This window comes from Oratosquilla oratoria, chromosome 2 (genome assembly GCF_046742065.1).
Source record: "Oratosquilla oratoria isolate Oo_2021 chromosome 2, ASM4674206v1, whole genome shotgun sequence".
In the NCBI taxonomy this organism is placed as follows: Eukaryota; Metazoa; Arthropoda; class Malacostraca; order Stomatopoda; family Squillidae; genus Oratosquilla; species Oratosquilla oratoria.
Genome location: NC_134778.1, coordinates 47,374,829 through 47,401,152, shown reverse-complemented (window position 1 = coordinate 47,401,152; position 26,324 = coordinate 47,374,829). Strand labels below are relative to the sequence as shown.

The 26,324-nt window shown below is 38.5% G+C and overlaps 1 protein-coding gene across 1 annotated transcript; it reads left to right on the top strand.

Moving 5' to 3' along the window:
- Nucleotides 1-491: 491 nt before the first annotated feature.
- Nucleotides 492-19,227, top strand: LOC143035798 (GDP-fucose transporter 1-like). The gene is made up of 6 exons (XM_076202769.1): nt 492-517; nt 1,374-1,444; nt 1,962-2,041; nt 3,159-3,371; nt 8,923-9,127; nt 17,654-19,227. The coding sequence occupies exons 1-6, from the start codon at nt 492-494 to the stop codon at nt 17,668-17,670; spliced, it is 612 nt and encodes a 203-aa protein (XP_076058884.1). The 3' UTR covers nt 17,671-19,227.
- The last annotated feature ends 7,097 nt before the right edge of the window (nt 19,228-26,324 follow it).

The following is a 26,324-nucleotide window of genomic DNA, read 5'->3' as shown; positions in this document are numbered from 1 at the left end:
AGGAGATAGGGGTTGAGTGGAGAGTGGACTATGGTATAGAAGATACTGTTGTGCAAGAAAAGGGAAGGGAAGGGGGTTGGTGGGACTAGGGAGTGCTGGTGTTGTGAATATTTTGATGCAGCCTGAAGGGAATTCTCGCTATCTTCTTTTTTCTGCATAAGGGGGTGGTTGCTGTTAGTCTGTTTGTAGTGAAGCGGCCTTGCTGGTGATTGTACTATGTCTTGTTGCATTGGTTCTGACCCAGAGCAGTGGGTGGGATACATGGGGCGATGAGCCTGTCATCCATGAGGAGCTAAAATGAGAGGGGGGGGGAATGCAACGGTGATGCAGTGGTATGGGGAATGGAATGGATGAAAGTAGGGTATGTGCCTGTTGACATTGGGGGAAAAAAAAAGCTCTTGGTAGTTTATAGTATTGAAAATTATAACTGATACATGTGTAAATAAGTTTAAAGTATAATTTACTACAAGCTATTCTTACTGCTACTAAACATGTTACAAAGTGAAATTGGGTCACAGTAAGTTTTATAAATACTGTGACCAAAACATTGTGAACTTTCTAATTTATATATCCAAAACTAAGTTTGTTATACAAGTGGCTAGTTCAGACGTGAATAATGACCTGCATTTAAAACCAGAAATTTATTATAATTAAAGTTCTATATTGAGGATTTCTTGGAGTTTTTAGTAATTAGCAACAGTTAGAAAGCTAATTGCTTTCTGGTTTCCTAGGCATGAGATCTCTCCACTTGGATATGTTGTGTTTGTTAGTTCTATGCCCTGTATGTTGATTAGGGCTAATGGCAATGTGGGAAGGATATATGATGACTATGTGAAGTAGATAAAACAATGGGTTACCTGTAATGTCGGTGGTTATTGCAGGCTGGGTGTCCGCAATCATATCATTTGGTCACATCTTTAGATTCTGTCAACACCTTTACTTTTCCTCTGGAAGTGCAGCCCCTTCAAGAGATGCTGACACTTGGTCTCCAGGCCAAACCCAAGATTTCTCCTCTATCATAATTTTTTTATCTGTATTTCCTCCATCTTTTCACAAGGAGTGAGCTAACAAATGGTGACTAGTTTCCCTCGCTCTTACTACTATAAGTTGGTGACATTGGAAAGAGCCTGTGCACATACGAGTACAACACAAACAACTAGTCTCTCTGGAGAGATCTATGGGAGCGGTCCCAATAGGGAACTGTCAACCAACTTACTGAGGGGGTTATGGGTTTCCAGCCATTGAAAGGCTTCAATGTATAAGTTATTATTGTTTTGTGAAGCTTAGCCTGGCATTATAATTTTTTATTTTATTTTGTGAGGGGAACCTTTGGTTATTGCAGGTATGTATTGTCTCTTATGCACTGACTTCAGACCCCAGGGCAAATGGGCAAGATGTCAGGGATTATGTACCCGTTCATCCAGGGAGGAGCCAAGATTGGAGAGTAAGGGGAGAGGGGAGTAGTGAATGGGGGTGGAAATGAGTGAAGGGATGAAAATGGAGTGCAAGTGGAATTACGCCCATTTGACTTTGCTACCTTCCATGTAAGGGGGGAAAAAAGCCCTTGGTACATGGTATGTATGGGTCTCTTATTGCTTCTTAATTGTGATCAAAGGACTTATCTTGCAATCCAGGAGGGTGCCAAGATTAAAAGAGGGAGGGTAGAGTGGGGGGAGTGGAGCATGTAGAGGATGGAATGGGTGGGATGGTGGTTTCTAGCTATGCCTTTTTTTTTTTTACTACCTCCCTGTGTAAAGGGCAAAAAGCCTTTGCTTATATTTTTGTATTGTAAGACTTATTGGATGGCCATAATAACAGATGTACAAAAGGCTTCTAAATTTAGCTACCTGATTTTTAGGATTGTGGCTATCTTTGTAGGACGTATGACATCTACAGTTGTTGTTTATGATGGTTATGAAAAAATGGAACTCTACTTTTGTATTTTTCCTTTTTAATTTCAGGATCCCTATCAATTATGGGAGTATGTTTTGGACTCGCAGCTTCAGCCTTTGTTTCACTCAATGCAATCTATACGAAAAAGGTAAAAGAATCTGCTAACCTTACAGGATGCAAGTTGGATAGCATTAGGTTACAGTAATTGATGGGTGATTTTTTTTTTTTTTTTTTTTTTTTTTTTTTTTTTATGGATATTGGGAGGGAGGTTGGTAATGGGTGAAGGAATGACGTAACCTGAAGGGAAGCTCTTCCTGTCTGCTTTGTAAATTTTTGAGTGGGTGAGAAGGTGGTAGCAACAGGGGTTGAATCAACTGTAGCTACCACTGCATTGCATTTGACCTGAGCAATGTGGCAGGTGAAAGGGATGCCCTTTCATTTATGAAGTGCTAAGGTGGAGGGTTAACAACTTCAGTACAAGTCAAATTGTCGCATGCAGCATTGGCTGCCATATGTACGATTCATCACATTACATGCATTATAAAACAGGTCACTGCCGTAATACTTGTTCTCTTTTACTGAATGATAATAAACACAGAAAACATGATCAAACTAGTTCACAGAATCTGGGGGTAACTCGTGTACAACTATAGTGTGTATATATATATATATATATATACACATAATATATATATATATATATATATATAATCAAGACACAGACACAGGCATCCTCATGTACCCACTCACACCTCATGACACCTACGTAGGCATCTTCGTACCAGAGTGGTTAATGAATGGGATTTGATTGTTGAAGGGTAGGAGTATACTTTAATTTGACCACATCCTTTATTAGGGGTAGAAGGCTCTTTGGTATGAATGTATATACACATTATAAAAGGTGACTGAATAGGGATATAGTGATAGGACTAGCAACACCCCCACCCACTTTTTTTTTTTTTTTTTTTTTCCATTTCCTCTCGTTTTTTCTTTTATTTTTTCTTCCTTCTTTTTCTTCTTCTCCTCCTCCCACGAAGCATCAAGGCAGCTATGTAATATACATATATATATATAATATATATATATATACATATATATATATATATATATATACATGTATACATATACTTAAAGACCTTTTTCTCTTATAAGGGAATTGGCTTAGTCAACGAATACATCTGCTCTTCACCCATCAAACACCCATTCATTGTCCCTTTTATCTTTGCTCCATGTAATATATGTTGTATATTTTTCTCTTCTACCAGGTACTACCTGTTGTGGATGGATCTGTGTATAGACTGGCATATTACAACAATGTAATTGGATTCGTTCTTTTCCTGCCCCTGATACTTATATTTGGGGAAGCACCAGCAGTGTACAGAATGATTACTGAGGGTGGAGTTCACTTTTGGATTTTGATGGTTGTTGGAGGCATTTTCGGCTTTGCTATTGGCTATGTAACAGGGTTACAGATCCAGGTTAGTTTTTTTATGTATTGGTTAGTGTTTGAACCAAGTGCTGTCATACTAATATATATTTATTGATGTACTTGTTTGTTTGTATTGATTAATGGTGTAAAATCCGTAACATACAGGATTTGGTACTAATTAGTACCAGGGGATCCTTTTAAGTAAAGGGTACCCATGTGACTGAAGGAGTTAACCTTTTTAACTGTAATAGCATTTTATTTATTTATTTATTTATTTATTTTTTTATATCTTTTCCAGGTAATTCAGTTCACTCTACAGGGTGTGTGTGTATTTACCTAGTTGTATGTACCTAGTTGTATTTTACGGGAAGGGGAGCTATGCTCGTGGGGTCCCGTCTTCATTTCTCATTTTATCTAAACTATTTTTAAATTCATGTATTGTTTTTGCACACACCACTTTCTCATCTAACTTGTTCCAACTGTCTATTACTCTGTGAGGAAAGCTGTTCTTTTTCAAATCTCTTTCTATAGCTGTCTTTTTTTATTTTCTTTCCGTGTCCTCTTGTATTTCTGTCATCCCATTTTATCAGATTCTCTCTATCAGTAATTTCTATGCCTTTCATGATTCTGTAAATAGCTATCAAATCTCCTCTCTCTCTTCTTTGCTCTAGTGTCTGTAGTTTAAGTTTTTGTAGTCTCTCTTCATATGATAGTTTTGAGAGTGTTGGTGCCAATTTTGTAATTGCTCTTTGTATTCTTTCAAGTTTTTTTATACATTTTTTTGTAATTGGTGACCCTATCAGTTGCTGCATATTCCAATCTTGGTCTTATCAGGGTGATTAGGATTTTCCTCACCATTTCTTCATCCAGGTATGTAAATGCCACTTTGATTGTTCTTATTAAATTATAAGTTTCTCCAAAAATCTTATTTATATGTTTTTCAGGTGACATATTATTCATAACAATGACTCCTAGGTCCTTCTCATTTTCTACTTTTTTTATACCTTTCTTCTCCCAAATTATATGATCCTGTTATTCTGTTTTTGCTTTTTCCAAATTCCATTATACTACACTTTTTTGTATTGAACTCCATCTCCCACTCTCCTACTCCATTCTTGTACTTTATTTAGATCTCTCTGTAGTGATTCACAATCTTCTTCAGTTTTCACTCTTTTCAGTAGTTTTGCATCATCTGCAAAGAAGCTCATATAGCTTTCAATTCCTTCATCCATATCATTGATATATATATAGCAAATATTATTGGGGACAGAACTGTTCCCGGCGGGACACCGCTTATTACTTCATTCCATTTTGAGTGCTGGTTTCTTATCACTACTCTCATTTTTCTTTCTTGCAAAATGTCTTCCATCCAATTTAGCAATTTACCTTGTATTCCTCCTTCATATTCTAATTTCTTAAGCAACTTCTTATGTGGTACTTTGTCACAAGCTTGGTTAGGTCTTGAAATGAACAATCAGCCCATCCATCTCTTTCTTGTATTATTATATCTATTAGCCTTGAATAGAAACATATTAAATTGGTGAAGCATGATCGTCCTTGTCTGAATCCAAATTGCCTTGGATTTAGTACGTTGTTTTTTTCCAAGTATTTTACCCATCTACTTTTGATAATTCTTTCACAAATTTTTGCTATTGTACTTGTTAGAGAGACTGGTCTATAGTTGGTAGGTTCTTCTTTATTTCCTCCTTTATATATAGGTACTATATTTGCTTTTTTTCCAATCTTCTGGAACTTTTCCTTCTTTCAAGGAACTGCTTATTATGCTATGTATTTTGTCTGCCAGTTCATTCCTGCATTCTTTCAGAATCCAGTTTGCTATTTCATCTGGCCCATGCGATTTTCTGACATCAAAATTACTCAAGTGTGTCAATATTTCATTCTTTGTTACTTCTATTTCTTCCATAGGGGGGACTTTTTCTTTCCACTCAATCTCTTCAGGTTGTATATTTTCCCTTGTAATCACCTGATTTAAAATGTTTGTTCATAATTTCTGCCAATTCCATTTCCTCAGTGTATTCAACTCCTCCTTGTCTTAATTTCTCCAAGTCTTGTTTGTTTTTCAGTTTATTGTTTACAAATCTGTAGAATAGTTTTGGTTTGATCTTTACACTTTTCTATAACATCTTTTTCATATTTTCTTTTTTCCTCTCTGCACTTTTGTACATATTCATTTCTATAACTGGTATATATTTTCCATTTTTCAGGTCTTCTGTCTTTTTTCCATCTGGTCCAGGCTTTGTCTCTTTTGTCTTTTAACTCCCTACAACTTTTGTTGTACCAGCATTTTACATATTCTTTTTCTTGTTTTTGTCTTGGGACATACTTTTCCACTCCTTTGTAAATTTTTGTCAAAATATTCCATTTCTCTTCCACTGATGTTTCTTCTTTGTATATTTCTTCCCAGTTTTCTTGTTGAAAGAATTCTCTTATTTTATCAAAGTTTGTTTTTTCATACATCATTCTTCCTTTTCTATATTGTTCATTTCTTTTGATATATTTTTCTTCATTAAGTTCCAGTTCAATCAATATGTGGTCACTTTTACCTATTGGTGTTTTATATTCAATCTTTTCCACTATTCTAGGTTCAGATGTAATTATTAAGTCTAGCCTCTATGGTTCTTCTTCATTTCTATACCTAGTGTTCTCTTGTATCCATTGTGTCATTGAATGGTCAGTAATCATCTCAAGTAGAGCATTTCCCCATGAGTCATCACCACTCTTTACTGTCATTTCTTCCCAGCAGATTTCTTTGCAATTAAAGTCGCCCATCATAACTATTCTTCCTCCGTCTTCCATTATTTTAGTTAATGCTATCTTTGTGTCCTCTAACATACTTTTATGTTCACTCTCCTCCCATGAGGCTGTTTTCGGAGGCACATAATTGATCACAAATTTTCTGCTCTTCTTATCTCGGTCTTCCACTTCTATCATAATCATCTCTACTGTATTCTTTCCATATATGACACCTTTCACGTTTATATCCTTCTTAGTCAGGAACATAACTCCACCCCCTTGTTTTTTCTCTCTGTTTCTAATCCAATAATTGTATGCATCATGTCCTACACTGTTGGGTGGTAGTGGGCCTTTTAATTTTGTTTCTACAATTCCCATTATGTCCGGTTCTTTTTCTTTCAAATAATCATTCAGTTCATTCAATCCTGTTATCAATCCATCTATATTTGTGTAAGACGCTCTTAGTTTTCTGCCACTTCCATTGTGTTCTCTGTTTCCCTTATGTTTTTCTTTAGTATGGTCGAACTGCTTTATTTTCATGTTCACTACTCTCCAATAGAATCTCTCTTTCTCTGACTCCGTTCTTTCCTCGTTTTTTTGCCTTAGCTTCAAGTCTTTTCTGCTTTTCTGCCTCTCTTTCCTCCTTATTCATTTCTCTTTTTATCCATACCTTTTTATATTGATCATTTGTTGCTAGTTTCCCTGTTTTGGATAGAATTTTCTCTGCCGTTGTTTGTGACCTGAATTTAATCTTAATTGGTCTGGTCTTATCTGTACTATATTTTCCGAGTCTGAATTTTTCCTCAATTTCCTTTATAATTTCTGGTTCATCTTCCTGGACTAATTTTAATAAACTGCTTACTCTTTCATTTTCCTCCTTGATTCTTGCGGTTCTATCTGGGTTATGTTTCTCTTCCATTCCTAATATAATTATACATTTCTTTTTGTCAGCTAATTCTCTTACTATATTCTCCTTCTGTCTCATCACTTTAATAACTGAGTCTTCATTATGTTCTTTCAATTGCTGTTTGACTATGTCAGTGAATGAAACCTTATTCCCTTCTTGGGTTGTTCTCCAATTTTTAGCTTTAGCTATTTTCTCTCTGTTTTCATTACTATTCTTCTTCAATTTCTCATTCTCCTCCTTTACATTTCCTAACTGTCTTTTTAGGTCCTCTATTTCTTCAGTTAAGTTTCTGTTAGCCTTCTCTAGTTGTTCCAACCTTTCAATTCTCTGGAAAATGGAGTCAACATTACCTAACTTACGTTCCAAGTCCTCGATCACCTTATCAACTCTCTCCTCTAGTCTTATCAGTCGGGGGGGGGGGGGGGTTGTGTCCCCCCCACCCTCTTTAAATCCCTGGAACATATTCTCGTCACTTTCTACTGTATTGCTCCTCTCTATACTTCTAATCTTTACATTTTTATTAGACATTTCATCCTCACTCAGTCTTTTGTTTACCTTTCGCTTGTCTGGCTGGGCCAAGTCTACTCCCTCCTCATTTCCTTCCATTTCCCTCAGTAATCCCTCCCCTTTTCCTCTTTCCCTACTTTCCCACTACTCCACGAGCAATTTCCCCCCCACCCTGTAAAAACACTAGGCACTTCTCTTTGCGTTGGGATCCACAGACTTCAGTTTTCTTCAGAAAGTCATCCAAGCCGTCCATTCGCTGAAGTGTGTGTGTGTGGGTGTTTATATATAAATATATATATATATATATATATATATATATAATATCCTGTATAATGAACTGAATAACCTATGATAAAACAATAATCTGTAATGTATGTTGCTAAGTGGATTTTTATTTTATTTTAATTTTTATTTTATTATATATATATGTATATATATATATATATATATATATATATATATAATGTATATATATACTTTTTTGTTTTTTCTTATTTCTAAAAATGGGAATGGGGATAGGACTAGGCATCCTACTCTCTGTAGCTCTAAAGGGGCCATTCCTAAAAAAAAAAAAAAAAAAAAAAAAAAAAAATTATGGGAGGAGTTTTCCAACCAGAACCTAAAAGTTTGGGTCTTCTAATCTGTGTGGATGTGGTACAGATGAGAGTAAAAGGGAAGAGGTAGGCAGTATGTTTGTGAGAAGAAAGATGTATGTGTTGGCATTCAGTGAAACTAACTTGAAAGGAAGGGCTGAGTTTAAGTTTGAGAGTGTAGTTGGGTGTCAGAAGTGAAGAGGACAAGGTGTGGCTATACTAATAAGTAAAAAGATAAGTAGAAGTGTGGTGGAGTAAGAGGAGGTTTCTTCAGGGTTAATGTGGATGAAGGTGAAACTAAGAAGGGAGATGTGGGTCTTTGTAAGTGCATATAGGCTTGGTAGTGAGAAGAGGGTAAAGGAAAGGGAAGCTTTTTGGATAGATTTAAATGAGTACATAGAGGGTTTAGGGAGAAATGTCAATGTAGTGGTATTGGGAGATCTCAGTGCTAGGGTAGGAGATGAATCAATAGATGGAGTGGTTGGGAAGTGTGGAGTGCCAGGAAAAAATTGTAGTGGAGAGTTGATGGTGATGTGTAGAGAATTGATGATAGCAAACACAGTGTTTAGGAAGAAAGTCAAGCATAAGTACACATGGGAGAGGGTGGTGGATGGAAGGGTGGTAGATAGGGCTTTAATGGACTACATAGTGGTAACCAGAAGAGTAGGAAGAGTTAAGGATGTACATGTTCTTAGGGGAGAGGGTGGGTATGGGATGGTATGGATGGGAGTGGAATTATGACTTTTGACTTTGGCTACCTTCCTTGAAAGAGGGAGAAACCCCTTAGTATGTTTATGTATGTATTATTTATTTACTTAATTTTATTTTACTTTTTCCAGGTTACTTCTCCACTGACCCATAACATAAGTGGAACAGCCAAGGCCTGTGCTCAGACTGTGCTTGCAACCTGGTGGTACATGGAAAGTAAACTGTTGTTGTGGTGGGTCAGCAACTGGGTGGTCCTGGCAGGCTCCATGTTCTACACAAGAGTAAAGCAGCAAGAAATGAAGGCAAATCATGAAGTTTCTAAACTTTCAACCGAGGGTAAAGATAAAGTTTGAAGTCCAGTTGGCTTGATTGGGAACATCAGCACTAACTTGGTGTGGATTTCTTTGCACAGGTACTTGTGGCTTTTGGGGTTTGTGATTACAATAGTATTACCTTGATTAGTAATTAGATGAATTGAAATGGATGCTATGAGGAGATTGTATTAACCTATTCAGTACGAGTCGAAATCTCGTGCACAGTATTGGATGCCTAATGTATGATGCATCACACAACTCTTTATAAAATATAAAGTCCCTGCTGTATTACTCATTCTCTTTCATTCTAAGTAATAATAAATACACAAAATGTAATCAAACCAGATCACAGAATTTGGGGGTCACTCAGCTATAACTACAAAATAAGTATAATCAAGACACCGACACTGGCATTCTCGTATACCACTTGCACCTCATGACGCCTACATAGGCATCATCATATTGAGGAGGTTAAGGGGTGATTGTGCTGACAGCACTGTATGGGGCAGAGACATGGAACATAAGAGAGGAAGAGTTTAAATGTGTTTGAGATGAATTTCTGAGAAGTATGTATGGATTATAAAATTGGATAGCATTAGAAACAAGGAGGTGAGGAGGAGAACAGGGATGGAAAAGATGGGAGATAGGGTCAGTGAAAGAGTATTAGGATAGTTTGGACACATGGAAAGAATGAGTGAAGAAAGATTAGTAAAAGAAGTGTGGAAGGCAGAGGTGGATGGAATGAATATGAGCGGACAACCAAGAATGAGATGGATGGGTGGGGTGAAAGGTGCTTTGAGCAAGAGGGGGATGGCGGGGTGTTGAACAGGAGTGGAATTATGCCTTTTGACTTTGGCCATTACATACAAATACCAAGGGCTTCTTTCCCCTTCCAAGGCAGGTAGCCAAAATCAAAAGACATAATTCCACTCCCACACAATTCATACCCACCCATTCCGCTCCCGTTCACCACCACCCCTCCCTCCCTCTTTCTCATATTGGCTCCTCCTGGGTGATAGGTCATCCTTGCATCTTGCCCATCATCCTGGGTCAGAAGCAATTTAGCAAGATGCTGCACATCCACAGCAAGGCCACTTCATTTAATTGGCAACCCCCTCTCTCCATCCCCTCATACAGAAACATTTAAGATGGGGAGAAATCCCTTCAGGCTGTAGTAATGGGCATGTAGTAATTATAGAAAATCCCCTAAATACACAAGGGATATGTACCTTTAAATACTTTTATATATTGATCATTTGTATGTTGAAGTGAGACTGGTGTTGCGGTCACTTGGTTGTGTACAATATTTTCATGTTTCTTGTTGTACCATCAAAGCATATGCCATTTATATAGAGACATTTTTTCCTCACTTTTTTCTCTTCCATATCTTCAAATCTTTGTATACTGGAGTTTTGTTTTTGGGCATTCCTAGTACCTCACATCAACATCTCAACTGTTTTTACATGAGGTGATGGAGATGGGGTTCACTGATTAAATGACGTGGCCTTGTTGTGGATGTGCTGTGTCTTGTGCCACTGCTTCTGACCCAGGGCAGTGGGTGAGATGCAGGAATGACCTATCATCCAGGAGGAGCCAAGATAAAAGGGAAGGAAGGATGGTGAATGGGAGTGGAGTATGTGGGGATGGAATGAGTGGGAATGGATTTTATGTCTTTTTTGTGGCTACCTCCTGTGTAAGGGGGAAAAAGCCATTGGTATATGTATGTACCAATACATGATTTTTGTATACCCATTATGAATGTTGTGAATGGTAAATAAAAAATCGAACAGTCGGAACAGTTTTAGGCATAGATTTTGGGCAGCAGAAAGATCAATCAATCTATTGCTCCTGGTTTCTCTTGCACGAGACCTGTGACTCCCAAGTAAACAGCATTAGCCTCTGGATTGGCCCACATGTCACTAAAGGAAGAATTGTTATATTGTTTTCTGAGTAGGATGAGAATGGGTCACAATAGAGTGAGGTGTTTTATGTCGTCTGTATAGCGATTGCATCCAGGTCAATTTGAATCCTTGGCCAGGATTATTCCATGAAGGTAAAACAGGAAAGGGAGATGTGGGTCTTTGTAAGTGCATATGGGCCTGGTAGTGAGAGGAGTCTAGAGGAAAGGGAGGCTATTTGGATAAATCTAAATGAGTGCATAGAGGGTTTAGGGAGAAATGTCATTGTAGTGGTATTGGGAGATCTCAATGATAAGGTAGAAGATGAACCAATATATGGAGTGGTTGGGAAGTGTGGGGTTCCAGGAAAAAATTGTAGTGGAGAGATGATGGTGATGTGTCTTGAGTTGATGATAGCAAATGCAGTGTTTAGGAAGAAAGTCAAGCATAAGTACACATGGGAGAGGGTGGTGGATGGAAAGGTGGTAGATAGGGCTTTAATGGACTATATAGTGGTAACCAGGAGAAGAGTAGGAAAAGTTAAGGATGTACATGTTCTAAGGGGAGAGAGTGGGGGAGTAATGGATCATTTTTTGGTGGAAGGTAAGTTGAGAGTGGAGGATAGATGGAAAAAAAGGAAAAAGGACAGAAGGTAGGGTGGTGTTTAGAGTAGACTGCTTAAATGAGAAAGAAAAGGCGTATAAGAAGCTGAAAGAATGGGAGGGAGTGAAGGATAGAATAGACTTAGAGTGGAGGAGGAATGGAGATGTTTCAAGGAGGGAGTCACAAGGTGTGCAAAGGTGGAGTGTGGAACAACAAGGACTGGAGGAAATAGAAGGAAGGGTAGGGAGTGGTGGGATCATGAAGCAAAGAAGGTTGTAGAAGAGAAGAAATGAGCATTCACGCATTGGTTACAAAATAGGACAAGCAAATCATATGAGAGGTACAAAGAAAAGAGAAGAGAAATAAAGCATAGGTAAAGGAAGCAAAGAGGAGAGTAGATGTGAAATGGGCTGAGTATGACAGAAAATTGGAAAGTAATAAGATAATGTTTTGGAAGGAAATTAAGAGAGGAAGGGGGGAGAATTATGTAGAGAATAAAAGGTAAAAGGTGCAGATGGAGAGATGAAAATGGAAGAGATGGCAGTAAGAGGAAGATGGGCAGAATATTTTAGAGAGTTACTAAATATGAAGGAGGATAGGGAGGGAAAGGTAGTTGCAGTGGGAAGCACTAAGAAAATGATAGTGATGAATGAGGAAAATAGAGGAGAAATAAGGAAAGATAAGATGAAAACAGTAAAATGATGAGAGCAGGTAAGCCACCTTGGTTGGATGGGTGTCATGTGCAGTGTCTAAAAAAAAAGTGAGCTACATTGATGGTGGACTGGCTGGTGAAATTGTTTAATGTTTGTCTAAAAGAGGGTAGAGTGCCAGAGGACTGGAGCAGTGCCTGTATAATTCCACTTTACAAGGGAAAAAGGGACAAGTGTGAGTAGTAGTTTCAGAGGGCTCAGTTTGTTGAGTGTAGTTGGGAAGGCTTATGGGAGAGTTTTGATTGAGAGGATTTGGAGAGGAATGGAGGGAGTAATTGGTGAGAAAGAGTGGGGGGTTTAGGACAGGTGGGGTTTGCATGGATCCAATTTTTGTGGTAAGGCAGATATATGAGAAAGCTTTAGGAAAAGGTAAGGATGTTTTTTGGGCCTTTATGGATTTGGAAAAGGCTTATGACAGGGTAGACAGGAAGGCATTGTGGAAGGTATTGCAGATATATGGGATAGGAAGAAAGCCATAGAGTAGTCAAGAGTTTTTACAAGAGTAGTAGAGCCTGTGTTAGAATTAGAAATGGAGAGAGTGGTTTGAAGTAAAGGTGGGACTTTGCCAGGGATGTGTTATGTCACCTTGGCTGTTCAATTTATACATGGATGGGGTTGTGCAAGAGGTAAATGGAAGGGTAATGGGCCAGGAAATGGAGATTGTTAAAGAAAATGGAGAAAATTGGGAGATAAGCCAGCTGTTGTTTGCTGATGCCACTGTGCTTGTAGCAGGATCAGTGGAGGGATTAAGGAAATTAGAGACAGAGTTTGGGAAGGTGTGCAAAAGAAGGAAGTTGAAGATAAATGTGGGTAAAAGTAAGGTGATGAGATGTACAAGGGGAGAATATGGCAGCAAATTGGAAGTGAATATTAAGGGAGAGAGACTGGAGGAAGTGGATAGCTTTAGATACGAGTAAAAATGTAGCAGGAAAGGGAGGATGGGGGATTAAAAAGTGTAATGAGAAATAGACATTTGGGAATAAATGCTAAAAGGAGATTGTGCCAACAGCATCATATGGGGTAAAAACATGGAACATAAGGGAGGAAGAGTTTAAATATGTTTGAAATGAAAATCCTGAGAAGTATGGTAGGGGTTACTAAGTAGGATAGTGAGAAACGAGAAGGTGAGGAGGAGAGTGGGAATGGAAAGGGAGTTGGGAAATAGGATTGATAAAAGAGTATTAAGACGATTTGGACACATGTAAAGAACGAGTGAAGAGAGATTAATAAAAGAAGAGTGGAAGACGGAGGTGGAGGTGGTGAATATGAGGGGGTGACCAAGGATGAGATTAATGGATGGGGTAAAAGAGGCATGTGGGAAAGAGGGGAGTGTCTGGTCAGGAAGGAAAAGAGAAGATAGGGGTGAATGGAGAATGGTTGTGTATGGATGATGCTGTGATGCATGGAACAGTGGGTGGGGGGAGGGGGGAGGGAGGATGCGTGAATGATATTTGACGCAGCCTGAAGGGATTTCTCCCCATCTCTTTTTCTGTATGTGGGAACACAGATGGGGGTCGCCGATTAAATGAAGTGGCCTTGCTGTGGATGTGCTGTGTCTTGCTACATTACTTCTGACCCAGGGCAGTGGGCAAGATGCAGGGATGACCCATCATCCAGGAGGAGCCAAGAAAAGAGGGATGGATGGAGGGGTGGTGAATGGGAGTGGAGTATGTGGGGGATAAATTGAGTGGGGTTGGATGAGTGGGTTTGAGGGCTCTTGTATAGAATTGTGTGCATATAATTTTTATTGGTGTCATATGTGGAGGATATGGTTTCTGAGCATAGATGATCTGATAGTGATTTTAGTGGATGTTATGTTGTGAGGGTGCTCACTTGCTGAGCAGGTTAGATCGTTGCTACTTGTGGAGGAGGTTGAGGTGACGGCAGTTCAAACCCTGCTGCCGGCAAGTTGGACCAAGGGTATGGCTCATTAAATTCCATACTTCAGTTCTCTGTAAGGGGCACAGTCCTAGCCTCCTGATGATAAAGGGAGTTTGTGACATAAAACCAAATCATCGGTTGTTATTCTTAAATTTTTGTTTTATGTTGTTTGTAGGATGTCTGCTTTCTTGGTTATTGGGAACCATGTGGGGATGTAGTCAAGTTTTATTCATATACGAGTTGTTTGTGTACTGTGTTTAATGTTTCTTCTGACCAAAACCAGTGATTGCTACAGGTCTTATTATGCTTGGTTTATTTCGGGAGAGGACAGAAGACAGGCGAATGGAGAATGGTTGTATATGGATGATGTTGTGATGCATGAGGTGGAATGGGCGAGAGGATGGGCGGTGAGGTAGTATGTGTGAGCAAAATTTGACGCAGCCTGAAGGGATTTCTCCCTGTCTTCTCCTTTTATGTATGGGGGGATGGAGAAGGGGGGTCACCGATTTATTGAAGCGGCCTTTCTGTGGATGTGCTGTGTCTTGCGGCACTGCTTCTGACCCAGGGCAGTGGACAAGGTGCAGGAATGACCCATCATCCAGGAGGTGCTAAGATGAGAGGGAGGGTGGAGGGGTGTGGAATGTATTCAGGGATGTAATGGGTGGAAATGATTTTATGCCTTTTCCTTTTTGGCTACCTCTCTTGTAAGGGGGAAAAAGCCTTGGTGTATGTATGGTATATGTATGTGTCATCATGTTCTTGATGTGTGGACTGAAGAGCATTATCATAACTGTTTCTGCTGTGGGCAAAAGGGCTGAATACAAATAACTTTTTAAGAATCATACTATTGATTCCACAGCATGGTACTCAACAATTAGAGAAAAAAAGACAAGCTACAAATACAAAATAGTCTCAAGAGTAACAATGGGTTCCACAAAAATAACTCCAACAGAACATTTACACTCGGAAAAAAATTCCTCCTCGTTTAGCAGCAGATGAAAATTAAAGGTGCACACTTCTATACAATAACCATCAACACCCAGCTTCCCCTCACATCATATCACACAAACACAGCCCACCACTTGCAACAAGAAAATATCACTGGTAGTTTTTTATTTAGTTAAAACAACCTAGCATACTCCACAGCAAATCCAAACAAAAACAAATACACATACCAGGGTTGTGATTGACAGAATGGAATTAATTTTCTCAGACATCTGCCTTTCAGGTACAGTGAGTCCTCCTTATACGGTAATTCTTTATCCAGTAAATTCACAGTTATGGTATTTGGTAATTACTAACCCCTAAGAATGAGTGAAGAAAGACTAGTAAAAGAGGTATGGAAGGCAGATGTGGAGGGAGTGAACATGAGGGGACGTCCTAGGATGAGGTGGATGGATGGGGTGAAGGGGGCTTTGGGGAAGAGGGGAATGTCTGTTGAGGAAGGAAGGGAGAGGACGGAAGACAGAGGTGAGTGGAGAATGGTTGTATATGGATGATGTTGTGACTGTATGAGGAGGAGGGGGTGGGGTAGTATGTGTGTGAGTAAATTTTGACGCAGCCCGAAGGGATTTCTCCCCGTCCTCTCCTTATATGCAAAGGGGGACGGAGAGGGGGGTCGCCGATTAAATGAAGCGGCCTTGCTGTGGATGTACTGTGTCTTGCGACACTGCTTCTGACCCAGGGCGGTGGGCAGGGTGCAGGGATGACCCGTCATCCAGGAGGTGCTCAGATGAGAGGAAGGGTGGGAGGGGTGTGGAGTGTATTTAGGGATGAAATGGGTGGGAGTGTTTTTATGCCTTTCCCTTTTTGGCTACCTCCCTTGGAAGGGGGAAAAAGCCTTGGTATATGTATGTATGTACTAACCCCTATTCTATTTATGGTAAGAAAAATTCACAGATACGGTATCCGATAGATGTTTTGAAGAGGAAAGAGCAGGGAGAAGGTACATCTGCCATATCCTATTATTACAAGTTATAATGGGTTCAGTATATGGTAATTTCAATTTACGGTAATTTTTTCAGGTACGCATATGTACCGTATAACAAGGACTTACTGTGCCTGTTACTAGTCCTAGTATATGTATGTAAAACATGTGCATATCTTGATCGCACCTTTTTTCACGTTTTACCAGTTTTCTTTTCACTGGCCATATTCTTGCACTACTTTTGTTAATGTTCATTGTTTAGATTTTTGTTTTCTGTAGATGACTATTCCCTTTGGTATGGTGGTGTTCTTGTATGAACAAACAAGGTTGTCTGGTTTAAGTGATGCTAGAATTTGGTAGATGAGACCACTTCAGCAAAAAGGTTTATTGAAATGTAAAACCTCGTATTTACAAATGTATGTCTTTTAGCCAAATAGAATTATGTGTCAACAGATAGAGCAAAAGCTGTAGATGGTGTCACCATAGAGAAAGGGGTAATTTGTAGGGTTCATTTTAGGATGAAAGATCCAAGGGCCGAATTTTTAAAAGATCCTAACCCTTAAGTCTAGACATAAATCTTCAAAATGGCGGACATTTTACCTAAATCCCTATGTCGGCGACCTAAATGCATATGTCTAGAATGTCTAGTATTTGGGTTGCCAACAATTTAGGTAAGATCTTTGCCATTTTTGAAGATTTATGTCTAGACTTAAGGGTTAGGATCTTTTATAAATTCAGCCCCAGAAGCTGCAGAAACAGATTTTTCCCCTCTGTATGTTCAGTTATTCAGGGATATTTCTCCATCTTCAATGTTTCTTCATGAGAGGACAGAGAGAGGGGTCACTGGTTAAATGAAGTGGCCTTGTGGATGTGCTGTGCCAAGATGAAAGGGAGGGGTTGTGAATGGGAGTGGAATTATGCCTTTTGACTTTAGCCACCTCACTTGTAAGGGGGTAAAAGCCCTTGTTATATGTACGTATATATGTACAGTTATTGTATATTTACTTACCGTAGTTGTATTTTGCGGGAGAAGAGCTATGCTTGTAGGGACCTGCAGTTGTATCATTCCGCATCCAGTTCTTTCTTAAAGTTGTTTAGTTTTAGCACTCACTGTTTTCTCATTTGATTTATTCCATATATCTATCACTCTATGTGGAAAGCTATTCTTTTTCAGATCTCTTCTGTAACTGACCTTCTTAAGTTTCTTCTTGTGTCCCCTTGTATTTCTATTGTCACATTTAAGTAGATCAGCCCTGTCAAGGATTTCCATCCCTTTTATAATTCTATATATGGATATCAAATCATCTCTTTCTCTTCTTTGCTCCAGAATTAATAATTTTAGTTTTTGTAATCTTTGTGTGACTAAGAGTGGTCTTCTTCATACTTTGACAGTAGTAGGAACATTGAAGTTTTATTATTATTTTATTGATTGTGACTGACATTGATACCAAACCTTCTTTCCTCCAGTATGGCCAGATTCAATTTCTTCAGTCTCTGCCAATACTAATCCTTGCTGTATTCTGTTGCAGATCCTGAGAAAGTCTGAAATGAGTGGATCTGACTTGCTTCAAGGCTCTTCCTTCTTCTCTAAGAAAGAATTGGCCTTGATACTTCCAAGGGTTCATCAGTTGTGATCAATCCTGCCATGGTATATGTGTGTGTGTGTGTATATATATATATTATGAATTTGATTTGAAAGTGTATTTGGTGAATATTTTATTTTGCACAATACTTTTTTAGCATTATTCGACCTTATTATTAAAAGTTTGATATGTAGCAAAACTTGATCTGCTATATTGATTATTTTTGGTTGTGGAAACCAAATTTGGAACCAAAAAATTTGTTTTATAATATTTATGCATATTTATATTGGCCATCCACCTTGGAAAGGGGGAAGGGCCTTTAAGTGTATTTATGTGTATCTATATTTTAGTTTCAGTTCTAGGATTGCCTGATTTGTTACAGGGAGCAATTATATAAATTTACTTGTGTAACTGATAAGAACATTTCTATAAAGCATACTTGATTTAATCCTATTACATATTCTTTGTGAATAACAATAAGAGATTCAAGATATTTGTATCTTATTTTTTATTTAGATGTACAAAAAGTTATTTCATTGCTACCTCTTAAGGATTGTTGTACCGGTAGTTGTGAATGAAAAATGTACACACACACAGGCACAGACACACACACACACACACACACACACAGTATTATGTTTTAGAAAGGTGAGCCTTCTACTTAGTAAAATTGAACTAGAATGTACAGAAACAGGTCCTGACTCCCAGTATTACACCGTGTCACTGTGGTTGTGCTAAATCTATCCCCTATGTAATAAACTAGTAATAAAACTAATGGAGATAATGTCATCCATGAGGAGCTAAGATGAAAGGGAAGAAAGGGTGGTGGATGGAAGTGGAATGGGTAGGAGTGGGTACTTGCCTTTTGACTTGGCTACCTCCCTTGTAAAGGGGAAAAAAGCCCTTTGTACAGGGCCCTCACATGGAAGGTGGGTGGAGGGGGGGGAGCATATGCTCTGGGGCGGCACATTTAGGGAGTGGCAGTTCAAGTCCATGCTGCCCACAAGGTTGACTAAATAATTATAATTAAAAAAAGTCAAAGGAGCCCTGAATATTTTACTGCAATGTACGAATTTTGTGTTAGAATCAACAGAATATGAAATACTTCTCCCTTATCCTTTCTGCAATAGGAACATTAAGTAACATTTTTAAAATCCGTTAAATTATTTTGCAAGCCAATTGCTAAAACAAGTTGTAAGGGATGGTGGAGATAGGAAGCAGTATGGGGGAGGGGGTGGGTGTCACTGAGACCTTTGCCCTGGGGTGGCACTTAGGCATGTAAGGGCTTTGCCTTTGTATATGAATAGATGTAATAAACTTCAAGTTAAAAAGTTTGGGCTTATTATTATGATATATATATGTATATACTGGTATATACATGTATATGTATATATATATATATGTATATATACATATGTATATGTGAAATTGGTATGTTATAACACGTTTGTAAATTTTCACTATAAACCCACTATCGGAGAAATAATAATGGAAGTACAGTACAAGTATAATGAGGAAGTGAGGGGTTCATAAAAGGGGATGAGGAAAGTGGGGGGACTCGGGTTACATGCCCTTGAAATGGTTGGGCCAAGGAAGGACAGTTGGTGGTATTTTGTCCTACCGCTCTTGACATTATTTTGTTGACCGCTAACTTCGTAATACAATCTGGGGGCCACTGACCTTTTGAGGTATTAAAGTTAGGATAATGTTTTATTAGAGAAGATTCTACAATTTTCCTTCGATAGCTATAGTGTGATTTAAAAATAATTGATGCATTATCCCAATCTAATCTATGGTCTTTTTGGCTGGCATGAAGGAACACAGCGGAGTTAACTTGTCCATATTTTATGGAGTTTTTATGTTCCTTTAATCTCATGGACAAATCCCTGCCAGTTTGGCCCCAGTAGACATCATCAGTCTTTACAAGATTAAAGAGATTACAAGATTACGAGATTAAAGGAACATAAAAACTCCATAAAATATGGACAAGTTAACTCCACTGTTTTCCTTCATGCCAGCCAAAAAGACCATAGATTAGATTGGGATAATGCATCAATTATTTTTAAATCACACTGCAGCTATCAAAGGAAAATTGTAGAATCTTCTCTAATAAAACATTATCCTAACTTTAATACCTCAAAAAGTCAGTGGCCCCCAGATTGTATTACAAAGTTAGCGGTCAACAAAATAATGTCAAGAGTGGTCGGACAAAATACCACCAACTGTCCTTCCTTGACCCAACCATTTCAAGGGCATGTAACCTGAGTCCCTCCACTTTCCCCATCCCCTTTTATGTACCCCTCACTTTCTCATATATACTTGTACCTTAACTTCTTGTAAGCATTCTGCTGAAGAGGACTACAGATAGTAGTCGAAATATACAGTTTCCCTGTACTTCCGTTATTATTTCTCCGATAGTGGGTTTATAGTGAAAATATATGTATATATATATATATATATATATATTTTTTTTTTTTTTTTTTTTTTTTTTTTTTCAATTCCCATTTAATGGTGTGCTCTGTAACACTGGCAGCTATATTGAGGTTTTTTTATTTTTTTTTTTTTTTTTTTTTTTTTTTTTTTAATCCTTAAATGTTGATTAATTTTGTATTGCATCAATCTGGTTGTATTTCATTGCCAACAATTTGCTATCCCAGTGGGTAGGGGACAGGGATGGCCCTGTATCCACAAGAGCTAAGATAAAAGGGAAACAAATGGATGACTGATGGGGAGTAGGATGGGTGAGGGTGGCTGCATTTCTTGGCTGGCTACCTCCTTTATAAAGAGAGAAGCCTTTTGATATATGGATAGAAGAACAATTTGCTAGTGTTGTATCATTGACGGTAGTATCATAGAGTGCCACTGATTGGTTTCACACAGTCATGTTGAATTTAGTCACAGATACTTGTGTTGTTGAACTTTTTTTTTTTACACCATGCTGTATTTGCATCACAGAATTCAAATTAGATATTAAAAAGGTGGTGTTGAGGAGCTTACACCAGAAGGCATTTAGTTGGCGCCAAAGCTGTCACTATAGCTTCACGTGCTTGAGATTTCCAAATTGTTAAAAAAAAAAAAAAAAAATAGGTAATGTAGAGTATAAGTTCAGGTGAAAATACTTATTAGTTTGTCATTAGTTGTTATGTGGACAATTATAGTAATTGTTGCATCAAGTTTCCTTTAAGTGGCTAGCAGTGTTCCACAGGTACCTGTATGTGGTGATCCTGCAAGATGGACAACGGACTGGGCCCTAGATTTATCAGCTTTAACTGTACAGAGATTTCTCAATTCATGTGAAGGATAAGTTCCTGAAGGGATCATGTAATGTAAAAATCGCCTAAGGTGAACAGTTAAGTTTTGTAATTGCTTACTTGAATTTTTACATTGTGTTGTTCTAAATAATCTGTGTAATATGAAAAAATGACTTTTTTTACCGTGTGTTATTCCAAAATTGCATATTTTAAACACACATAAATCGAGAAATACCTGTACTACTTATGCCTTTTTACACATGGAGAGCTGACAACTGGTGACAGCCCCACACCAATGCAACACAGTGGTCCAAAGTTTCTTCTTGGAGAGATCTGTGGGTGGGCCAGAGGACTATTCCAAGGTACTGTGGGGGTTGCAACACATTCGTAGTATTAGTAGGATAGAGAGAAATGAGGCAGTGAGGAGGACAGCAGGAGTGGAAAGGGAGCTGGCAGATAGATTTGATGAAAGATTATGGTTTGGACACATGGAAAGAATGAGTGAAAAAAGTTAAGTAAAAGAGGTGTGGAAAGCAGAGGTGGATGGTGTGAACTTGAGGGGATGACCAAGGACAAGATGGATGGTGTGAACTTGAGGGGACGACCAAGGACAAGATGGATGGTGTGAACTTGAAGGGACGACCAAGGACAAGATGGATGGTGTGAACTTGAGGGGATGACCAAGGACTAGATGGATGGTGTGAACTTGAGGGGACAACCAAGGACAAGATGGATGGATGGGGTGAAAGGGGCAAGGAAGGGAGAAGGCAGAGGATAGGGCTAAGTGGAGGATATTTGTGTATAGATGATATTTTGATGCAGCCCAAAGGTCTTTTTCCACATCTTTTTTTCCACGCAGGTGGACAAGGAGGGAGGGTCTCTGCATCTTGTTATATTGCTTCAGACCCAGGCAGTGGGCTGGAGACAGGGATGACCCTTCATCCATGAGGAGGTAAGATAAGAGGGTAACAAGGGTGGGAGAGGGTGCATGCCTTAAGGAGAAAAAACCTCTTGGTATATAGAGTAGTAACAGGAGTGTGGGATTTGTCACAGGCTGAAAGCACTAAGAGGTGGGGAGCAGTTACTGGTTGTCATCTCTCCATACATAAAAAGGTATAGAAAATACATTTGATAACCTGGTTCTAGTCCAGAGAGAGTGTCAGCCCCTCAGGGTTGCACCTTCTGGTGTGTGTGAGGGAGTTGATAGGATTTGAACATTGGCAGCTGTATTGTCCATTTTGCAGGACCACCACAAGCAGGTAACCATTAGTTCCTGGTTATGTGGGGATACAAAATGTATGAAATTTGATGTGTAGATGTTTGAGGTTTTATGGAATTTATTAAATTAGCCAGGAAATGTTAATTTGTTAGTAGATGTATGGAGTCAAATGAATGTACAAGATCCCTCAGAAAAACTTGCTAATGGGCCAGTATTTAGTTGTAACATTATTAGAAATTATATTACCTTCTTATCAGGGGAAAAGGGCATTTGCGTGTATTTACCTAGTTTGTGTGTGTATTCTTGTTGACAAGTAAGGTTTTGGAGGCCAAATAGGATTTGATCTTAATTATTTGAATGCAAATATTCTATGTACATACACGTACATATACTAATGAGTTTTTTCCCTTACAAGGGAGGTAGCCAAAGTCAAAGATATACATCCACTCCCACCCACTTCATCCCCACATACTCCACTCCCATTCGCCACCCCTCCCTCCCTCTTTTTTTTTGGCTCCTCCTGGATGATGGGTCATCCCTGCATCTTGTCCACTACCCTGGGTCAGAAGCAATGTAGCAAGACACAGCACATTCACAGCCAGACCGCTTCATTTAATGTGACCCTCCTCTCTGTCCCCTCATGCAGAAAAAGAAAAGACAGGAAAAGTCCCTTTGGTCTGTGTCAAAATATCATTTGCACATGTTCCCTCTCCCCCACCCACCCCCTTCCATGCATCAGCATCATCCATACACAACCATTCTCCATTCACCACTATATTCTGTCTTCTCCCTTCCTTTCTCAACAGGCATTCCTCTCTTTCCCAAAGCCTCCTTTCACCCCATCCATCCATCCATCTCATCCTTGGGTGCCCCCTCATGTTCACTCCCCCCAACTCTGTCTTCCACACCTCTTTTATATATTTTTTTTTTCACTCATTCTTTTTATGTGTCCAAACCATCCCAATACTCTTTCATCATCCATATCTCCCAACTCCCTTTCCACCACCATTCTCCTCCTTGTTCCTCACTATCCAGCCTAACCCTTACCATACTTCTCAGGCATTTCATCTCAGACACATTAAAATTTTTCCTCTTATGTTCCATGTTTCTGCTCCATGTACAATACACAATTTATCTTGTCTTGATTGAGTTTATTTAGAAGGTGTCCAGTGGTTGCCACCATTTCTAAACTTACTTGTTCCATCTTCCATCCCATAAAGTGACTGGTAACTAGAAGACAAGCGAGCTCCACTGGAATTGCTCCAGCCAATCAGAGTTAACCTCATCCCATGCACTCCCACTGCCTCATCCCATGCACTCCCACTGCAGCCAATCATTGATGATTACATCACACTACAGCCTATATAGATTAAACATACTGCACCTGAAACCCAGCATTTTGCCCTTGAAGATGAAACTAGGTAGTTCCAAAGTGTCAGCAACCATTGAACACCACCTACATAAACTCAGCAAGCATTCCTTGGGGAGATGGGACTGCTCGGACAGACAGTCTAGGGAACAACAACAACAACTCAGCAAGCAAGTTGATAAATTATGTTATATAGAAAATGCTTGCAGTAGAATAATTAAGAATGAATCCTGTTTAGCCTTCAACCTTGTCTACAAGAAAGCATACTACCCGGCTAAAATATAATTGTGTGTGTGTGTGTAATGATAATTGTTGCCTTGGCCTCAAGTTTCACCAAGTGGAAAACCCACAGCCCCACTTTGGGGTGTTGTTACCAACTGAGAGTGCTAGGAGGAGGGTAACAGCCACCAGTTGTCAGTTCTCCTTATGTGAAAAGAAGTAAAAAATACAGTTAATGGGATACTTTTCTCATGATGTTCATGATCAATATTTACATGGATAAGGAGGGAGGTCACCATACAAAGAAGCAGTTGAAGGTAAACCAGCTGTGGCTGGTGGAAGAGCTGTGCATAGCTACATTTTTTTTTAATTCTAGCAATGTGACATGGGATAGGGTTACCCTTCATACCAAAGGTGTTCAGCTGGGAAGGATGGTTTTATGGGTTTTATCAATGTTGTGAGTGTATGCACTGATTCATCCACCCCCTGGGAAAGTGCCTTTAGTATATATATAATATAATATTAAGAGAAATGTTTAAATTTAAGTATACATATCAAGAGAAGTGTTTGGTATCAATTGAAGGGCTTATAAGTTGAGATTAGTTCAGTAAAGTTAAAATGCATTACTCTTAAGTTTGGAAAGAAATTATCTGACATAAACTCGAAGTTTGTAAAATAAGTGAAAGATATTCATTATGATTGATGTAGTTTTTATATTTGATCCATGAAAGCACAATTTTTTTTTTTCTAAATTAAGATTGTCTGTCATTAGAAGACAATTTTTAAAGCAGGCTAAAAAAATGAATGTAAATTTAGCCTAGATTCAGTAAATCAAGTCTACTATTTGTTCCATGTATGATAAGATTAAGATGGAGATGGGTTTAAAGAAGGAAAATAGTTTAACCCATATATCATCTAGTGAAGAGATTTTGTATTAATGTGTAGAGTGAGCAAAGGACAGTGTAGTTGAGTGGAACCTTGGTTCACAGATCTAATATGCTCTAGAAAGTACATCATGAGCTGATTATTTGTAAACTTAATTTAATTTCCTCCTAAGAAAATAAATCCTATTAATCCATTCTGCAAGTAGTAAGGTTGCCAGTAGTATTAATGAAGTCAAATGCAAAAATGGTGAAAGATTTAAACAGGATAGAAATTGGGATTAATGGTCTCACTGGCAAGATGTGTCAAGAATAGGTTAGACAAGGCTACAGATGTTTTCATAATGTGCTTTCACACCTTTCCTGGGACATAGGAAGGTTAATGGAAGACAAAAATGTATATAACTTCGTCAACATAAGTTGCCTTTTGCTGTATATTGTAACTTTCATGCATTATTTATGCTAGCTCCAGTGTGGCATTTTTATTCAACTGAGGGAATATCCTTGTGCATGGGATCTTCTCTCAGCATCTAGCATTTGCCAGAATAAATTTGAAAATATCTTACTGTAAAGAAGGGATTAAAATCATGTAGCACAGTGTAAGATATGCTGATAAGAACACGGGTATGTGTGTTCACTTATGCAAAGTAGACCACATGGAAAAAAGAAACTAATGAAGCAGAATGCTTTCGTATATTACATCTTCAATGCAAAAAGTTCTTTTTGCACTGAAGATATAATATATGAAAGTGCTCTGCTTCGTTAGTTTTTTTCCAAGTGGTCTACTTTGCATGCAGTGTAAGATATGTATCAGACTTTACTGGATTGCATAAATTAATTTCTTCACTTCATTATGAAGACAACACTGAAGCAGAATAAAGTTATCAGGCATTAGCCAGAAGAAAATCATTAAAAGTATTTTGTGTTGAAGGGATTGAGATTTGGTTCTCTTGGTACCCATTTAAGAGAAGGAAACTTTTTATTTGTACATTATGATGAGACCTGTTCTGAGACCCACAAAATTTTGGAATTGGTATATCAGGAAATGTAATTCTATGATTGTGATAATGATAATAATTATTGACTTAAGTTTTACTGACTTGAAACAACAGCCTCACAGTCCTTGGGTGCTCCTACAAATCTATGTAAAGAAACTTTGAACTAGCATCTGTATTATGTTTGTGTGAGATTGTTTGTCTTTGACATATAGGAGGAGGAAGGGCATTATCACTGATTGGCAACTTTCCTAATGTGAAAAGGTGAAGGAAATACAAAGTTGTTAGAGATCTTGGCCCAGTCTTAAGTGTCATGCACCCTCAAATGGACGTGAAGGTGTGGATGGGTTTTAAAGAAGGGTGGCTGGGTGATGATAGTGTATACTGTACATCTGTCCAGGGGCATTGCAGGAATTTTTGTAGGGGGACAAAAGTAAAGACATTATACAAATATGGTTGTTGGTATAAGGTTATATCAAGATTTACACTTCAAATTGGCCACATAGGTATACATTTCCATTATCTACACAAGTTGTGTTATGACTTTCATCAGTCATACACAAGTATTCTACAACTTAAAAATTTAACAAAATTATGTGACTATTGGCAAAATTTCAAACACAACCAGGATATCTACGAGGGGAGCAACTGTTCCTCTGGACACCCATACACAGGTCTCACAG

What these genes read in the sequence shown, in the direction of transcription:
- LOC143035798 (XM_076202769.1), top strand. Translation starts at nt 492, where the DNA reads ATGTTACAAAGTGAAATTGGGTCACA. An exon ending in CAAAGTGAAATTGGGTCACA is followed by an intron (nt 518 to 1,373) that starts GTAAGTTTTATA and finishes CACTGACTTCAG; the next exon opens with ACCCCAGGGCAAATGGGCAA. An exon ending in TAACAGGGTTACAGATCCAG is followed by an intron (nt 3,372 to 8,922) that starts GTTAGTTTTTTT and finishes TACTTTTTCCAG; the next exon opens with GTTACTTCTCCACTGACCCA.